An 18,638-nucleotide genomic window follows, 5' to 3' on the forward strand; every position below is an offset into this window, starting at 1 on the left:
TGTTCTCCGCCATTTCTGAGCGATTGAACGCGATCTGCAAGCACAACGCAAGTGTCCCTGCACCCGTCTCCTCCTCATTTGGTGCAGATTCCGAAGCTACGTGCCTTCCGCGAAAACTCGAAATTTTGCTTCGCGGGGCCATACAAGATTGTACGGTGGGATCGAACCCAACCTAACCTAACCCCAACCCAACTTCGGACCTTTCCAGGCAAAACGGGACCCTATTCATCATACTTGTGAACGGATTGGCCTTCCCACAAGTCCGACACTATGGCGCACGACGCTATAACCCAATCGACGACATGAAGCTCATGTGCACGTGTATTGCACATGCAATCCGCGAACTGCTGCCATACCAGGGCTCGATGCAGGAGCCCCTTTGTACGAGTGTTTTCATTTATTCAGCAGGAGCGCATTCACCTTCCCACTATGTACAGCAGGACCCCAAGTCATAGCTTATGGAAACATGCCCATAAGCCTAAACTTGCCGTCGCAGTCATCCACGTCACACAATGGCAACCAGTTGCAGAGACCAGAGAGACAGGGTTGGAGCCACTCCTTTTACGAAGTGTTCGAACGCGAGCAAAGACTGTCGAAAAATGAGGCATGCGTAGACAGAGACATTCGGTTTGCATGAAGAGTATAAATATATTCAGTAGGTATTTAAATATCTGCCGCGCTCGCACGGCGGATGGAGGGGCTATAGGTCGCTCCTGTTCTGCCGGTGCCATACAGGTGTCTCGTGGTGAGCTGAGAGAAGGCGTTTTGCAGCGTCATGTCGCTCACGTAGAAATCCTGCAAGTGGAACTTGCTCTTCAGTGCGATCATCTTCTTGAACACCACGTTCCATTTGTCAGATACCTTCCGCACGTGGTAAGTGAGAAGGCCCTGCAATAATTGTTCAAACAGCATTACGTCTCACTACTGTTAGTAGCGTTAAGTAGGGGAGCTCAAGTCATCATGACCAATCACTCAATCAACCATTATTATGGGCGCCGCGAAGTGCCGGCAGTGCCTGAGGATAAAAGAGCGAAAAGAATCTGAGAAGAAACAGCTGTGTGGGGAACGTAACACTGGAAGTCCGCAAATGCTACCAGCAGCAAACAACTTGCAGTAGAAGCATGGTGAAAAGGCGCGATCTAAGGGGGAAAAAAACGCATCTTTGTAACCAATGTTTGCTGTGAACGCAAAGCGGAACCCGTGAAATTTTGTGGGTACATGTTATAATCCCTTCTCGATGCCGATGTTCTGTATCAGGATAATATACGTCCAACCCGTGCACGCCAGTGTAACAGCCTACGTAATCCTCTTAACAACAAACAACTTTATTGCAAGATGATGAATGGGGAGCTTCATCGCAAGGGGCGATACTCTACCCCATTGCTGGTGGTGAGGGGGGCAATGAAATAATGAGCCCCTTCACAATAAAGATACAAGTCCTATGGTATCCAGAAAGATGAACAGAGCTTTGAGGGCAGAGCGCTGGTGGGCTGGATGTGGCCAGGGACCAAGCAATTTTGGGACAGGGACGGAGTGAGAGTCTAGCTCGTTAAGGGTTCCGGAGAGTACGATTCGGGAAGGTTGGTAGTGGGGGCAATGGAGAAGAATGTGCTCTAGATCTCCTACAGCACCGCAGTGGCTGCATTGGGGGGCGAGTCAACTTGTCTCAAGCGGTAACGCTTGAGACAAGTAAAGATGACTAAGAAGACAAGTAAAGATGCATTCGATGAACTAATGCGGCATCTTGACGAGAGGTATGTCGAGTCATGCGGAAAGCGAGCGCTGGATGAACTCTGCTCAGCATGGCTGGGGGGACAATGTCAGCGGTTCATTGGCGGGTAGCCAGGGGAGTCACGAGGCGTCGAAGTACGAAACGACGACCTCCTATCAGCAGCGCAATACACGTCCGTCTCAGAGACGAGAATCCCTTTATCGCTGTGAATTACGAAAGCAAGAACCTCTAAAAGCAATGGCTTTATCTGGTAGTATGACGTGTGTAGAACCAGGACTGGCGAGAGGAAAAAAAAGGCCTTGGGTCCCGCGGGCCCCCGACGTGACCCAGGCCACTGGGCACCATCCCCGGCTGCCCCACCCTCTCGCCAGCCCTGGGTAGAACACAAACATGACGCTCGTACGTGAGACCAAAACGGTTGGGCGCGATAGCAGGTGCTCTTCCTTGGTTGGATGGATGGATCTACAATCGCGGATCCGCCGAAACCAAAGGGAAGGGGGGGGGGGGGGCTTCACGGCCTTCCTGGGAAATACTGTACTCTATTTGGGAACGCTTCATGCTCTCCAGCAGGTCCCTCCTTTGGGTCACTTATGCCCCGTAGAGGAACTTACCTGATGACAGGAGTACAACTCGCAGGTACGAAAGGTTCTCCTCATAGCCTCGGTGATTTCACGCTGGAGGACTTGATACTCTGCGCTCCGAGGAGGCACTTGCACCGTAATGCTAACGCCACGCCCGAAGTTGGTTGAAAGTTCCTGAATAGACGCGATCGCCTCTATCTTTCCAGACTCCATGACGGCCACACGGTCCAGAAATGTTGCGTCAGGTTCTGCCCTATTGACGGGATGGTTAAGAATGTACTACGTCAGTCGATTGCCAGTACACCCACAACTCGCGGGGGCCCACAGATGACCCTCATTTTCGTGACAGTACAGCAGGCTGAACATCGCAAAGAGTAACACAACAGGTCATAGTAAATGGCTAATTCTCTTGGGGAAGCTGTATGGCCAGGTCATGGTACCCTACTATCTTGCTGGGAGGTCCACCCGTGTCAGCGAAAACACAAAATTAAAGCTGGGACATGTTTAACGTAATATCTGACTTCTTGTGCGCCAACAGGTGTGGATTAGGGCTGCCACATCTCACCATTTCATAGCTATAATGATGGGCATCTTGTCACACTCATGTATAGACTTCAGCAACCGTCGTATCCGTGTGCGTCCAATAGGGTCGATGCCGTGGCATGGGTCGTCCAGTAGGAGGACTGAAGGAGAACCCAAGATAGCGATCACCAAGGATACTTTCCTCCGGTCACTGGAGCTGTAATCAAAAGCGCAACTTAATCACACGTATGATAGTATTCTTTTTCTCTCCTTAAAGGAGGTAAGTATCGAGTTACGGTTCTAATAGGTTTAATATTCTTCTACGCTTCGTAATTCTTGTTCAACGCTTCTCCTCCATAACGGATGCAGCGTTAATTAAAAAACGCACTTTCTTCGTATACTGGAGAGTAGACGTACCGCCATCCAGATACCCCTATTCATTGTTACGACATTTGAAGAATTGTAGCACCTAATCAGAAGCCAACGCAGAGGTACACATAACGTCATCTGCTCTTGGTCAGAGAGCAGTCTAAACGAAGCGAGAAAAAGTGACGACCAGACGCGAGTTGGTAATATGGCCTAAAATGTTGGATAGAAATTTGGGGCCGTGCAACATACTTCTACGTGTCATTCATGTGACGCGGTTTCCCACGATCTTGCTGCAACTCACTTTCTGTCTGACGACGACAGCACACAGCGTAGGCATTTAGTCCACAAAGCACGCGGGCACCTTTCTTTCTGCACGTGCTTTCTGGGATAAAGACTAAAATACGAAGATAAATGCGGTGCTCACGTTGACAAAACAGTGGTGGACCGACCGACCTACCGCGGAACCGAGCAGAGGTAACAGTGACCGTATTCGTTGGATGCGGACCTATCGGATTCATCTATACAAAGGGTGTCACAGCCAACAAATTAAAATCGCCTCTTAGTGCCGAGATAGTTTGGTAGAGTTCATAATACCTTTAAAGGGACCGTCGCATCCATTCCAGTCCATTTCAAGACTGTGGTGTCATTGTCATTTTATATGCCTCTCCCTGTTTGCAAACAAATGACGTCATAGTGTTCGACAGCGCCACCAATTTGGTAGACTTGAACTACGCTCTAAGCTAGAGGCGAACAAGGTCGCACGTGAAAGCCACGGTCTTGAGGGGATTACGATGGCCCCCTGGAAGGGACGTGACCTTCGGTCCTACTTTTCTTTCAATAGGAGGCAGCGAACAAGTGCCCATTCGTGGAACCTAGCCCTCCTCTTCCGAGTTGTTTCGGTTTTAATCTGTCTACCAACGTTATGACGACGTTTCTCGAACAGAAGTCTATTCCCCGTTGACCACTGACCGCGGTATCTAAAATCCCACATGATATAGAGGACCAGTTTGACTGCTATCCGATCGAATACATGACAAGAGCAAGACACCGGATGTTGAGAGCATGGCGGAATTTCCTTTCTAAAGGCAGGCGAAGACGTCATTCCATACACCACCAATCAGAGCACGGCCCTGAGAAGAGGGATACCGCAGCGGTACGGGCGTCGGGATGGCGCCCTTCGCTCTCTCCTCCTGTTAGGGAGTGACGAAACAAGAGGGTTGAAGCCGGGTAGTTGGTTGAGGTACATACTGAAGGGAAGTGACGTAGAAAAGGGAGTGACGTCACGCTGCTCTCGTTGTCGCCGGAGCATTTTTATAATTCGTTTATTTAATATCTAAGCACTTTTCGAACAAAAAAAATAGACACGAAGATTGTCGACGATGTCGAACACAATGGTATATTTTTCGTAGATGGGTTTCTTGGTGCGACCATCCCTCTAAACAAGCGATACACAACTTCACGTGTGAAGTTCACGAATGAAAGATGAAAGTCACTGAAAAGGTTAGCCAGCTGTAGGACTCGAACCCACATCTCTCTGGATCTTTCATCTTTCACCGTTAATTTCTTAGGCAAATTGAGGCTTTGTATGTATTTGTCCCTTCTATGTTGTTCCAGCCTCAGAACATCAGTTCTTTCAAGTTCACGAATTTCGTAGCAGGTTATGTCTGGGGCATACCATACCCCCCATGGGGCACAATACACAACCCTAGTTAACTCATTGCAACATCAACTAACCTGAAAGAACCACATGGTTGTTTCGGATTTCCCAAGTCAAGCAGACCAAAGAGCAGCTTGGCAACGTCCACTGCCTCGCTCACGGGGATCCCTCGAAGTCTCGCAAACATCACAACCGTATCATGCGCCGTCAAAAATGGCAGAAGGCCTCCTTCCTGCGGGCAGTAACCCACTCGCGTCTGCCACGCCGTGAGGTTATTCAGGAGTGACAGGTTGGGCATGTACGCCTCCCCGCTCACAAGTTGCGACTCGCCGGCAAGCACACTCAGTAGGGAGTTCTTCCCGGACGTGCAGGGGACCCCCAGAATGCCGATGCATTCGTTTTGCCTGACAGCGAGAGAAACGTCCTGAACGGCAGTACATGGCGCAAAAGGATGCCATTGCACGAGGTCAACGGCCACCAGCGCCCATTCCAGCCGTTCGTGTGTGCGAACAATGTATTTGGCCAACGCGGCTTCACGTTCTACGTTCTGTTTTAGAACAGACTTCTGTAGCTCAGGCTGATACTTCAGAGGCCGTGCATGGCCCCAGTGGCTAGCGACGCTCTGGCGCAGCGACGAGTCCAGCATTGCTAGGACCACGATGAACAATAAGGTCTGGAGAAATAGGAACAAGAGATGACTGCCGCTTCCCAGGTAATAAAGGGAAAGAATGGCGACCCTCGGAAGCGCTGGAAAAGGCAAGTGTAAGGCGAGCTTTATGCGTTTGGGGCACTGAAGCACCAGGCCATATTTTGCATCGTTGAGGCCCTCACCTTTGCTGGTGCAGCACTCGCCAAGCACAGGTATCCAAAAGGTTATCGCCGGAACGGTGCAGCACTGGTCAAGGACATCTCCGCCTTGTGCACAGACCAGCATACCACTCCGCATGGATGTCGCCTTCATGGCGCCCCAGGTCAAGTGGTATGACGGGAATAAGCGACCGAAATAACCGCCGACGAATAGGAGTAGGTCCGGCACCCAACCGGCCACCAGGCTCTGGGCGTACACACAGTGGGTTCCAGAGACGCCTGCGGCGTTATCAAATTCATTGTCAGCTGGTTGTTATTTAGGAGGCGGATAGACTTCTGGAAAGCCGTACCTGAAGCAAATAAAATCAGGGCAACAGTGATGAAGCATGATGCAGGATTGTCGAATAGAAATGTAAACAAGTACGCCATCGAGGTAGATGAGAGCGCATAGAAGAAAAACAGCAACACGGTGACTCCTGCAAAGCAAGAAACGCATCAAACAAGCTGAACATTCACATTCTACACGTCGCTTTTAGGACGACCAATTTGAAGCGCTGAAATATTTAAGGCAAACATATGCAACACAACACACCACAAAGCGCTAGACTATGAATAAGTTTTATAGTAAAACTGCTATCTATCGCGCTTTGTTGTGTGGTTGCAGTGTGTGTTGCGTGCTTACATCGTTTGTGTGCTTAGCATTTGTGCGTTTAACGCAGCGTGTTGCGATTTTAGGTCTTTAAGGATTAAGGCTTTAGGTATTTAGTTCTCAAGTGTCTCATGAGCCCGAAAAGGTGTTTCATTGGACATGTCGCTGCTTCTGTGGTCTCTACTTTGCAGATTACAAACTAAGCGCATTCATGACGTTGCACGCGAGTCTTAAAACCATGCAGGACAGCGAGAACGTAAAACTACAAACACCAAGTCTGTCTAGTTCACACCAACGACGCCGCAATCGATAATGCTAACGCCCAGATACCATAGCAGCTAGCAGTACAAGCGAAGGAGGACTTACCAACTTCAGAAAGGCTGACGTACACCAGGTCAAAGCAGACTACCGTCGCGAATATGATGGCAGTGGGAATCTCCAAAACGGCATCGAACATCAAATTGGTCAGCCAGTACGTCAGTCCGGACACTCCGGTCATGAGCTGGAGGAGTTTGGCTTTGCTGACGCGTTCATCCAATGGGATGAAGACGAAGCTCGCCGAATGAAAACAGGCGGACATAGGAATATAGAAGGACATGAACAACTGCTCCGACAGAAGGCGGGTCCTGAAGGCGCGGCCAAACTTGATTTCTGTCACTTGTTGCTTGATCTGGTCTTCATCCAGCTTGTGGACGAACTGGAAGCGCGCTTCCTTTCTTCCGGTCGCAACTCTCAACAGAGACGAGTAGTATAGATCGGTGATGATTAGGGCCGTTCTCGCCGTACCCTTGCCACTGTACCACAGCGTCACCAAATTATCCGATACTGAAACGCCGAACTGGTACGGATTGAAGTACGGCCCCGTAGTGCTTTGATTGAAGGAAATTATGTCTTCTAGAGAGCTATTGTCCGAAATCCATAAGGTGTGTATGCCATCGAGTCTCATAAGTGGCTCCAAGTGGTCATGAATGAAGCTGGTCTCATTGGATACGGCGTGGTGAATAAAGCCGTGACTATTTCGAAGCAACGCGCTCGAGTTGTAAGAAAGACTACTTCGGGGGACTTCAGGCGTCGATCGTATCAGGAGATACTCGAGTAGCTTTGAGAGGAAAACTAGTAGGACTGGGAAGAAGTAGCGATATAGGTGTGCAGTTTTACGCATACGCCAGCCTAGGAAGCGCTTGTGAAGGAGGCATTGAACAACGGCGAAGAAAGTAGCATAGCCCATCTGAACATTGAATATCTGTTCCACCTTCCATTTTCCAGCAAGTGACGCTGCAAACTTCGCGTGGGGCTCCTCTTTGCCCAGCACTAGAGATCGTTCTAAAGGGGTTGGAATGGCTTCTGGTGTTCCGGGTGATTCAATGTCGACTGTTTCTGGCTTTTGGATTTTGCTACCCGAAGCGATTCTGCAATGGAATATATCCTTTTTATGCACCACCTCCACATAAAGCAAAGTGCGTTGATATGTGATCTCTATACGTCCTACGAATATGTTGCAAATCTGAAGTTGCTTGGACGAACTAGGCTTTAAATTACAGGCGCGAATGGCTGCTTAACATCTTCACATGGTGCTTTGCATGGTCACTTCGACCCAAAACAAGAAAACAAATTTTGCACCTTTCACTAAAGCAGAAGATGCAAATATTAAGAACAGCACTGTTATTCTGAGTATAGCATGAAGACAGCTGTAGAAGATTGTTGTGAAACAAAACTCGGCGATACGTTCATACACGAACAATATGACTCCTGTGTTTCTTGTGACTCTTAGACGACACCACGACAATACAGTAATTTTACACAGTTGCGCTCTACTGCATATTTCCAGTGCAACAGAAGCTCTCTGATGACATATTTCCTTCTAGTTACTGGTGCGAACCTAGTACTTGATACCAGTGCTAAACTTGCAGATTGTCCGAGCAACACGCCATAGTCATCGTCACAGCTGTTTGCGAACGCCATCATGGCATTCAAGGTGATGTCCCTAAACCAGACTTGTACGTATTTGGAGTATTGTATTTAAAATACTGTATTTTAAATACAATTTGCGGTATTTTGGTACTCTACTCAATACTTTTTGTTTTGTATATTTGTACTCTATTTAAAATACATTTTATGGTATTTTCTACTCAATACTCTAACTACATGTTTTGGATCTCCCCTCAAACTTTGTGTCTCGTCTTTTCATTATCTTGCTTGTTAAATGGAAATTTCCTGAGTCCCTCGGACTGGACCCGGACATTGGCCCTTCTTGGATGTATCCATTTAGAGATCTTGTCCCGTGTGTATTAATCCTTTGTAAGTGAGGGTTCTGTTATGTGTGCCCTGTGGGACCTGCTAAAGTTTGCTTTGTTCTGGGTCACATATACCTTGTGGAGTTATGTGGTGTCTCTTTGTCATCTTTTGGGGACTTGTGCTTAGATGAGTCCTATCACACAGGGACGACTTGCGTAATACACGGAGTTTAGGTGATTCCTGTCACATAGCGGCGACATGCCGCATTGACCAGTGACTGGTGATATTTTGCGTTCAAGCATAAATAGTATCTTAATTGTATTTCAAATACGTTTTGAAGTATTTTGTACTCTATCTTAATTACTTTAATTTTCATGTATCTATACTCTATATTAATTACATTCTAACGTCAGTATTTATTCTCTTATCTTAAATACATTTTTGAGTATCTTGTACATGTCTGCCCTAAACGCAAACGTTTTTGTACAAGTGGCCCACGTAACGACGCTTTTCTGTGTCTTGCGTTCAATACAGAAACTCGTGGCTCAACAAAGCATACAACTGCTCAAAACGCCTATAGAGAAGATATTCACTTTCCTCCCAAGATCATGCCAATATATCCACCTACCTGACGAAAATGTCCTCGAGAGAGGTTACACTGACACTAAGGGATGCAATAGCTGCAGTCCTGTCCTCCAGTTCTTCCAGAAGGGCTATTATTCTATGGGGCACAGGCACAAGACCGAGAATGTAGACAGCGGTTGCGTCATCGTTTATGCACATCGATACGACACCCATGTGCTTCCTGATGCATTTTTCGATCGAGCGTTGACTATACTTGGCACCCTTAGTGATGTGCAAGACGTATCCAGTGCCTTCAAACAGAATGGAGACGAGTGACTGATGCGCCGAGGCTGAGCAGGGCTGGCTTACCAAACTTTTCACGAATCCAGGCCAGAGATCCGCAACATACGATGGTGCCCTTACGCATGATGACGATGCGATGGCCCAGGATGTTGGCCTCCTCCGCGTCTTGTGTCGCCATCACGATGCTCATCTTACGACTTAGCGCCAGCAACATTTCCCAGACATCTTGGCGAGTCTCGAGGTCCATGTTCCATGTCGGCTCTTGCAGTATTATGACACGCACCTGCACCAAAGTGTTCGCATGACCAGAATATAAAGTTCAAGTCTGAGCAGAGCAGTTCAAAAGAGGCGTGCGATAGGGTTAGCGTCCGGACACCTTCTAGACGATGGACAGAAGGAGGCATCGGAAGCTCAATGACGTCATATGAATGAGGAGGACTTACGTGAGGAGGGTCCCGGATAAATGCTCATAAAGCGATAATGGACGACGAGAATGGACAGAAGCAAGTAGTAAGGAACAGTGTCACCGATCACACTTATTTTGCATGCATATTTATCCCATATAGCATATTTATATTACCACACGCGTATTTTATTTTAGAGCTCATACAGATTGCGCGGCAGCTATGACATGTACCGGAAGTTTTCAGGTTATCAGTCATGTTGTAGTTACGTACTCTCTTCCAGAGGTTGCCCTCATGGCCGTGCAGCTCAACTGCGAAAACGACATCTATGCTGCTCTTGTAGCTTTTTTATAAAACTTATTAAAAAGGCTTCAAAAAGCACCCTGTATAATGCAAGACAGTACGCGAGACATCAGATGGAACTGATTAGCAATTGACAATATACTTTGCTAATTACCTTCCCTATGGGACATCAATCGATTGTTTACCTCAGAAGCGACGACCATAGCAATAGCCACATTCAGCAGCCTCAGCTTGCTGTCATTCAGTGTGCTGACGACCACGTTTTTGATAGGTTCCAAGTTCATATCGCTGATGAGTCTCGCAACTGCTGTACGAGCTTTGGGGTAGCTCAGTCGCAACTGCACTGACAAGGTGAAACTCCGCTATACTATTCGCGTGACAACGAAAAATGCAAATGAAAAGCCGAATCTCGAATGGCGATGAATGAACTGATTTGAACTGATTTCTCACCAGAGCAAAGAACTGCAGATTTTCTTGAAATGTGAGGTCAGAAAAGGAAACGCTGTACTTCGGACAAAAGCTGACCAACTTCTGAACCATCTCGAGGCTGGAGATGACACTAATGCTGCAGACCAGTACCTGTCCTTCGTCAGGCCTCCGCTTCCCTGAAGGTAGCAAGGACATCCAAGTCAATGTTTTTTCTCCATCAATGTCATCGCGGTGCTGCACTCACCGACCATGATATCAAGTACAGCGTTGTGCCCACTGTCTGCCGCACCCAAGAAGACGGTGATTTCTTTGTCGTAGGTTGTCACGCTTAAGTTATTCAGCTCGTGACAATGACCTGTCATCTGTGTACCAAAAGCATCTATGCAAGTGGCGTCTTAAACAGGTCCCACCCAGTTACCGAGCCACGCTGTGCTCTATCTATATCGTGCCTTGTTCGTGTGGTGATACATATATCTACCCGACACCACGCTATCTTATTCAACAAGGTACTAAATTACGTGTAACAGACAGTTTCTATAGGGAGGTTTCACCTACGTCACATTGTGACGTGGCAGTGACGTGGCATGCTCGTAAGCTCCTCCCACTCGTGGTGACTTTTCGCGCTAGCGGCATTGAAAGATGACAAACTGCACTATTTTCCGATGCAACAACCATAGTTTTCATAAAAGAAAATGTCAGAACGAAAATGGAGAAGTGACTTCGGGATAAAAGAAGGGTACAAACGCGACCGAATTTCAAAACACCATTCGAAGCTTCGTTTTCGATCAAATGCTAGATAATCTCGGCAGCTGCGCCGAAAAAGTGACCACCACAATGGCGGCCAAAGGCGCTCGTTTAACGTCACGTGAACGTTACGTCACGTCACTCCCTATATGCACGTTGCCCCTAGTGGTGGAACGTCGAATGAAGTGTGGTGTCCTCCATTAGCCATATGCGTCATGAGTCATGGTCATGCGTTTTGCCACATAAAACATCATGCGGCAAAATGGTAAAAGAAAATACACGCAAAAAGGTTGAAAGCTCCCCACACGCACTATGAGTACGAAGCATCCTCAAATCTCAGCCAGAAGCCTGCACGTAACCATGACGCTGTCGCGCACCCACATGCGCATGCCTTTGCTCACCTTAGTGACATTCTGCAGTTCTACGACGGACGGCAAGGGACGAGCATCCGGGTCAATTAACGGAAGCTCATCGGCAGCGTCATCGGCTGTTTCAAAGTTGTCGAACTAAAAGGACGATTGCAGGCAGTATTAAAACTAGCGCTTATGCACAGCAGGGGGATCGCAGGAATTAGAACAGCACACACACGCGTCCTTACCCTCGTGGCGACAGAGTATGTCTTCGGCGTCTCAAGGCGCCATAACACGATCACTTGAACACAGACTGAGATAATTCCTAGGAGCATCACTTCCGCAATGCTTATGTCTTCGCGTACGATCATCCTATTGTAAAAGTTGGTCCACTTCGCGCCGATGCCTGCGCATGAATACACGGGAATATATAGGACCAACAGTTCCTGAATATAGTTCTTCATTACGAAGATTCTCGTTTCATGACTTGAAAACCCGAGACAAGGTAGAGGACGATAACAGACAAACACAAATACGGTCTCGAGACCGTGTGTTTGTGTTTGTCTGTTATCGTTGTCTGTCACATTGGGGGTGAAGGAAAGACGCGTCTTCTAAGAAGCGCAATGAACAAAATAAAGAAAAAAATGGCGTTCCTTCACGAATTTTTTGCGGGCGATCTATCGAACGGATTTTTGTTCTGAAAACGGCTACGATATCAGGTGACCGAAAGGAACAGATGTTCTCATTGGGACAACTTTGTAGATTTTTTAATTAAAAAGTTAATTAATGAAAGTTAATTAAGACATTGTCTTTGGACTTTGCTAATGCCCTCCTAGGGCATTAGCAAAGTCCTTCAGCATATGCTGTATTGCAATTGATTTCATCTTGGAAAAAGTGTTATATATATTTTTTAAATATGTTTGCAGTTAGCTGGGACACCCTGTATATTGTTATTGTCACTCCGCTTGCTAACTTATTCGGAGACCAACTGGCTTTAAACGTTACTGTAGCCAATGGCAGAGTTTCAAAATGATGTGGAGGAGGAGGAGGAGGAGGAGTGTCGTTGGGAGGAACCCGAGAGGTCTGCCTGGCTGATTAGGCGGCATGTTTCTCGGGAAGGGAAAGATAGTGGAGAGGAGGAAAGGGTGAAGTGGAAGACCGAGCGGAATCCGCTCGGGGGGAGGATAGCTGCGTCCATGGGCCGACTTCAGGGGAACTGTGCCGGCATACGCCTATTACACATCTGAGGGAAACCCAGGAAAAACCCCAGACGGCACAGCCGGCCCGCGGATTCGAACCGCGGAACCCCCGTCTCCAAGCGCACGCGTTACCGCTGCGCCACCGGAGCTGGTCAAAATGACGTGGTCTACTTTTTCCGCGCTTTTTGGGGGTAAAGTAGAAGAGTGGGTGGTTTTATAGTTGAGAAATTGAGCTATGTGCGCTGTGTCTTCGAACTTCCGATCCGAAATTTCACTCAATTGGAGTAAAGCTAAGCTTCGGCTTAAACGACAACCACGATGAGTTCGCCTGCGAACGCCTGCCTCCAAAAGAAGGACGGTACTATACCAAACACCGCGTACTTTTCTTATGACAGAGTTTAGATTTTGTGACACATCGTCCATGTTTCGCTTTAGTTTGGCGTGCGCTTTCAAAACGCGATCTTTTGTTTGCAAACACGGTCAATTTGACGCTTCTGATAACAAAGATAACAAGCAACATTTCAGATATGGCACAACAAAATCTACAGGCGGTATTTTAGCAATCTTCCGCACCCTCAGCATAGTACGCAAGTAGTTGTTTCCTTTTAGTTCGAGACGAAGCTGTGTCTTCAGCGATACACATGGTAAGTACACAGCACGGTATTTGGTGACATTATTACCTACGCCCCTTAGTTTAATTTTCGTTTACGTTGATGACATTTTTCCCAAGAGCGCAGGATCCCAGGGTATACGATACATGTAATACCCCTGTCACACGGGCATTTTCGATCCTGATCGACCTAACCTGCTTGAACCCAATGCAGATCGGATGGTGCTACACGGCCGCTTCCAAGCAGGATCGAACTTTGATCCTGCTTGACTCAAGACAGTTCCCATAACAGGATTGAGAATTTCAAGACGGCTCGACGGCCGCCATTTGCATCCTCGACCCCGGTGAACTGTCATAACTTAAGACGGACATGCGCGCGAAGCTACAAATGATGCTTACATCGGTATACGATAAATTACCACTAATATCGCTGTTATATAGGAAACGCGAAATTAATGAGTTCCGTTTATTCATTTGCACAGGTGAACCATTCAATGCGCATTGAAAGTGGCCGTGTAGCAGCGTCAAAACTCGAGCGTGCTCGGGAAGTTCGATGCAGATCGGATTCGAGAAGGATCGAAATGCCCGTGTGACAGGGGTATTATGTCCTCTTCTCCCAGAATTAGTCCCAGCAGAAGTACGGACCGGAAACGTTAATGCATGCCACATTGCAACTTCCCTTACGTCATTTTGACAGGAAGTCGCAAACCACCTACACAGGATTTGATTACATTGCCATATCCCAAGCAGCAAAATGTACTGAAAGTCGGGTGCAATAGGGGTGGACGGGTAGGTGGAAGGCCTTGAACAGACTCGTGAAACTAAGGAACATCGATAAGACACATACCGTCCACCTCTAGACTTTCAGTACATTGTGCTGCTTGGGATCACGTGTCCTACGGGGCCAATCTGCCCAGTAGGTTTAATCGTCATTTTCCTTCGTGTTTACGAGGACACCGTCTTAACGAGCGGGTTGAACCTCTTGTCACGCAGGAGAGTACACATCACGTTGTTACGTAAAACGAGGGATTCCGTCGTGGTCCCGCTAACAAAAAGAGTGAGTCATGTGACTGCCCATCTTACCGAACGTCCCACATCTCGTTAATATAGCCTCATTGCCAAAAAAAAAAAACTGCTGGACGTCTTAGCACCGTTCCAAACTCCGTTTTCAGCGGCATATGCTAGGCAACAAAGTTGTGGCTAAATTATGTAAATACATAACGTGTGCTTACGATACACTTCGTATCTCTCCACGTTCTTGAAGCACCAGTGGAGCGACATGAAAGGGAATATCGAAGTAAATAATTTGACATTGCGGGAGACGTGCATGGAGTCGATCCTGGTCAACTGATTCGAAACAATGAAGGGAAACATGGCGGTGAAGATCCAGTAGACAACGGCGGCTGCGATGGCCCAGGCGGCTGGCAACAAGGAAATAGCATTGAGGAAAAAGGTCTACCAAGCTACACCAAGAAACCACTTACGGCTAAAGAAGACCGAGAGCACCATGGCATGCAGAAGCGAGACGACACTGAAGAGGAATAGGAAGGCAAAGACGAGCGTGACGTCACTATACGTGTAGTAGGTAAAGCCCTCGTGGTTGGGTACCACGAACAGTGCAACCAAAATAAGCATGATCGCGGGCAACACCATGAAAAGAGCGTTGAGGAAATGACCCAGCCAGTAGACTGACTTCCACAACCCGTTGAGCCACATCAAGTCCTTGAGGCCCGTCTGAGCCTCATTAGTGACGGCGATGATGAGAGCGCAGAAGGGCAGCGTGAATCCTACCAGCCATCGCAAGGACAGCGTCGAGACTTTACTGTCCACGTTGTCCTCTATACGGTTATCAATGTAATACGGGAACTGCTGCATGCGAACCTGAAAGCGGTAGGATCCCGGTGCACACTTTCGTACACGACACAATAAGATGACTAAGATACCTTCACTGGTGCTGGTATGCATGCATGTCACAGTAATGCGCACGCGCGTACTGTATACTTACAGTTATGTTGGGCAAAGTTATGCGTTTCTGTTCGGCGACCATGGACGTACAAGTCTTCTCTATAGCTGATTCAATGGGAAGTAGTATCTCTGAAAATGAAAACACCGTCCGTCATCACAATGTCGCTTCACGCACCCCGGTGCACGAGCAAAACCTCGCTGTGTAAAGCAGGGTATGATAGACAGTACAGCAATGTTTGCGTCCCTGAAACTTTGCCCTCGATGGGGCAGTATTCGTAAGCAAGAGTAAATAGAGTGTCTGAATACTATAGCTTCATCAGTGTAGGGGAGTCACCCCCTTGCAGAAGTGAACGCCGCCAGGTTTCCATTAACGCTATTGTGATAATAACGCTATCACCGTGCCTCGATGCTGTGTCCGCTTTCACCAAATTGTAATTATACACGTAAGGTGTGCCAGTCTTAGTGTGCGACATATGCTTTCACCAAATTCAGCTTGCAGAACGCTTTCATCACAGCTTTGCCAGCGCGACACGGGCTGCGCTTTGGAGACAAAATGGCGCATATCGTGGCAGACGACGCGGTGTCTTCACCCTGGTTTTGTTCGTTTATTCAACTCGCGCGACCCGCGTGTCGCACTCGTGAAATGTGAGTGTCGTCGTACGTCATCGATTCCGATCGACTCGAGAAGAGAGTCGTTGGGAGTCGACCCTCGAGCACATCTAGTGTTGATTCCTGGAATTTTAGAACGGGAGTCACTCCCAGAGCGATGACGTCACGAGAGCCGCACCAGGACATTTTCGCCCGAGTTGACTCTCGAGTTGCTAGAGTTCACTAAACGAACAGGCACCCTAGGAATAAAAGAAGCGAGGGGCCATCTACAGCGCAACGTTTCAAAACGGATTAATTTTGATGGTAATAATCAGGGCCCTCCCCGTCAATCGTATACAATTAACCAGCAGCAATGTACAGCATCCACTAAATCAACAAAATGCGCTTTGTGCGTTTGTCCACCCTCACACGCAAGTCTCGTGTGCAATTGATATACGCACTTATCTCGTTCATATCTGTCACATTCTTCAGGCCTGGAGTACGTGCAAGACTGATGTCTTCCATGAGGCTGAGCGAGAATTTCGCGTTCTGCACCATGACAGTGTACGTAAAGTTCTTTAATGCGGGAGTCATGTCGAAGTAGACCGCAATTAAGAGTTGCCCTTCGGATGCCGGCCCATCTTCAATGAAATCTCTGAGGTCATCCTCGGTGTCGAGACTGAACCGCTCTGGCGAAAAGGAAGTGGGCAACCATAGAACCCATGTTCGTAGATAAGGTTATCGTCAACAGTTGAAAACCAGCTGCATATCTACAGCTCCGATCATATAGTATAACAAGGGCTTGGTCCCAACGTAAGTGCTACGTCCTTTAGCGATCCAGTCACAATGTCAGACTCACCAGGGATGTGAAGTATTTCGGCGACTCTATGTCCCAGTGTCTGGGCGAAGCTATTGCTTGGACCATATGCAAAGATGGCACGAGAATCGTTGGGGAAGGCGTCTAGCGGATCCCAGGGTTTCAAGTCCACTTCCGCGCTCCCTGGTGTCTTGTAAAAGGTCGAAGGTGATTCTTCCCACACACCGTAGAACATGACGACCATGAAGCTGAGCTCCAGAATAGCCAGGAACCAGTGGCGCCGGGCACGATCGATAAAGATGTACTTCCAAACAACCAAGGTGATGTCCGAAATGCATTCTTTCAAAGCAGCCGCTGTGTAGGATAATAGTTATCAACGTAACTTCCCAGATAAGTCGCATTCCTTACTTTTAAATCGCATCATGCTGATGAGGCGCGTAGCGCAGTCTGGAGAACGTAATCGTCGCGCAGGGGATCTTCTGCAAGATTAGTTGGCTCGTGGAATGATCTGTCGTAAGGACTCACGTGATATTATACCACTTCTTCTTCGTAACACCGTTTAACAGTGTGCGCGTTTTCTTATTCCACCAGGGTAGCCAGGAGTTGGGTAACGACGTCAGAGACTTTATCATCACGTGACTCCAGAGTAGCCACCTTTGACCGTAATTTTCGAACGGCTAGAGTTACTCTGCGCTGAAAATGGCGGACTGGCCTGACGGGCGAGACGATGTGGAAGTGGTGGCATACCGCCTGTTTCACAACTTACCGCGCATGCGTGCACTCTAGCAGATTTTGAAAATATTCGACAGTTTTTAACCAGTCCTGCACTTCCAAATTGAACACCACCGAAATTGTCTGTCAACAGGACGGTTGGTAGCAGACGACGTATCGTCGTCTGCTATCTTGTGTGTGACGTCAGAACGACGGCTACCCTTCTTCAGAGCAGAGTAGAGAAGAGTTGCTACTCCTGGCTACTCTGGCTAATTTTCGCAGCAGAGTTATGACGTCATTTCCGCTAATCTGGCTACTCTGGCTATTTTTCGAGGACTGAGAGTAACTTGGAGTTGCCAGAGTTGAATAAGAAAACGCACCCGCTGTGTCACTAAAAACCGGTCTCACGATCATGTTGATGTGAGCACATTCTGAGAAATCAGCCATGAGGTGATGGATTGTAACTCAAAAGGCAGAACATCCCGTCCTCCAGAAATGTGGGACTCCTCACCTCCGTCCTGGTAGACCATCGTCTGTCGTCACCTGGCGCTCTGCACCAACTTGCGTTAAAGTAAGTACAGGAAAAAGGCGCGCCTTTGCACCCGGAACAGAACCCACATAACGAAACAAAGAAAGGGAACTGCTCCTGATCTGCTTACAACCATTACCATAGAGCTCAGTCATGCCTCGTTGCCAGAGCTGTCCATGGGATCGCCCACAAGGCAGGAAACTTGGAATTGTAGTTTCATCCTGTTCACCTGAAAAAAAAAATGCTTTACCGCAGAATGTAGATGTCTGGCAGCATTCTATGTGTCTTTAGCTGTGCACAGTACGAGTTCCTGTTGCTTGGTGCTGGTGGTGATGGTCAAAGGTTGCTTGGTGTACTGTCAGCAGGCACCTGAAGTTCACCACCTGTCAGCATCTGTCAGTCACATGGTTATCTACTAGCTGCGTGCTCTGATGGCAATACAACTTGACGCCATTTCGCGTACATGAACGGTTGCCAAAGGTCCTGCTCAGTTGGTTTGCCAAACATTATCATGGATACCCTGCGTATCAGCAGGCATTTCCCGAAGTCTTGCTGAAAAATATTGAACCG

General features: G+C 47.8%; 1 protein-coding gene across 2 annotated transcripts; it reads right to left on the reverse strand.

Annotated features, from left to right (window-relative positions):
* Positions 1–629: 629 nt before the first annotated feature.
* LOC135391983 (retinal-specific phospholipid-transporting ATPase ABCA4-like) lies at positions 630–17,840 on the reverse strand. Of its 2 annotated transcripts, XM_064622580.1 has the most exons (20): positions 17,237–17,840; positions 16,871–17,182; positions 16,473–16,700; positions 15,464–15,552; positions 14,943–15,339; positions 14,691–14,879; positions 11,898–12,055; positions 11,701–11,805; positions 10,800–10,917; positions 10,577–10,731; positions 10,312–10,464; positions 9,486–9,702; positions 9,181–9,427; positions 6,684–7,726; positions 6,019–6,144; positions 5,693–5,947; positions 4,939–5,608; positions 2,879–3,052; positions 2,344–2,566; positions 630–888 (listed from the first exon to the last, which is right to left on the reverse strand). In XM_064622580.1, the coding sequence occupies exons 1-20, from the start codon at positions 17,250–17,252 to the stop codon at positions 664–666; spliced, it is 5,100 nt and encodes a 1,699-aa protein (XP_064478650.1). In that variant the 5' UTR covers positions 17,253–17,840; the 3' UTR covers positions 630–663. The 2 variants fall into 2 exon arrangements, with proteins under 2 accessions (XP_064478650.1, XP_064478651.1); XM_064622581.1 differs by lacking the exon at positions 16,473–16,700.
* Positions 17,841–18,638: the final 798 nt, after the last annotated feature.

The sequence above is a fragment of the Ornithodoros turicata genome, chromosome 4 (assembly GCF_037126465.1).
Source record: "Ornithodoros turicata isolate Travis chromosome 4, ASM3712646v1, whole genome shotgun sequence".
NCBI classification, from domain to species: domain Eukaryota; kingdom Metazoa; phylum Arthropoda; class Arachnida; order Ixodida; family Argasidae; genus Ornithodoros; species Ornithodoros turicata.

Bases quoted from the DNA above. Each gene is read 5' to 3' on its own strand.
- LOC135391983 (XM_064622580.1), bottom strand. The intron at 15,340-15,463 runs GTAAGTATACAG...TACCGCTTTCAG, and splicing joins TAACTTTGCCCAACATAACT to GTTCGCATGCAGCAGTTCCC. The intron at 10,465-10,576 runs GTGAGAAATCAG...TTGTCAGTGCAG, and splicing joins ATCTGCAGTTCTTTGCTCTG to TTGCGACTGAGCTACCCCAA.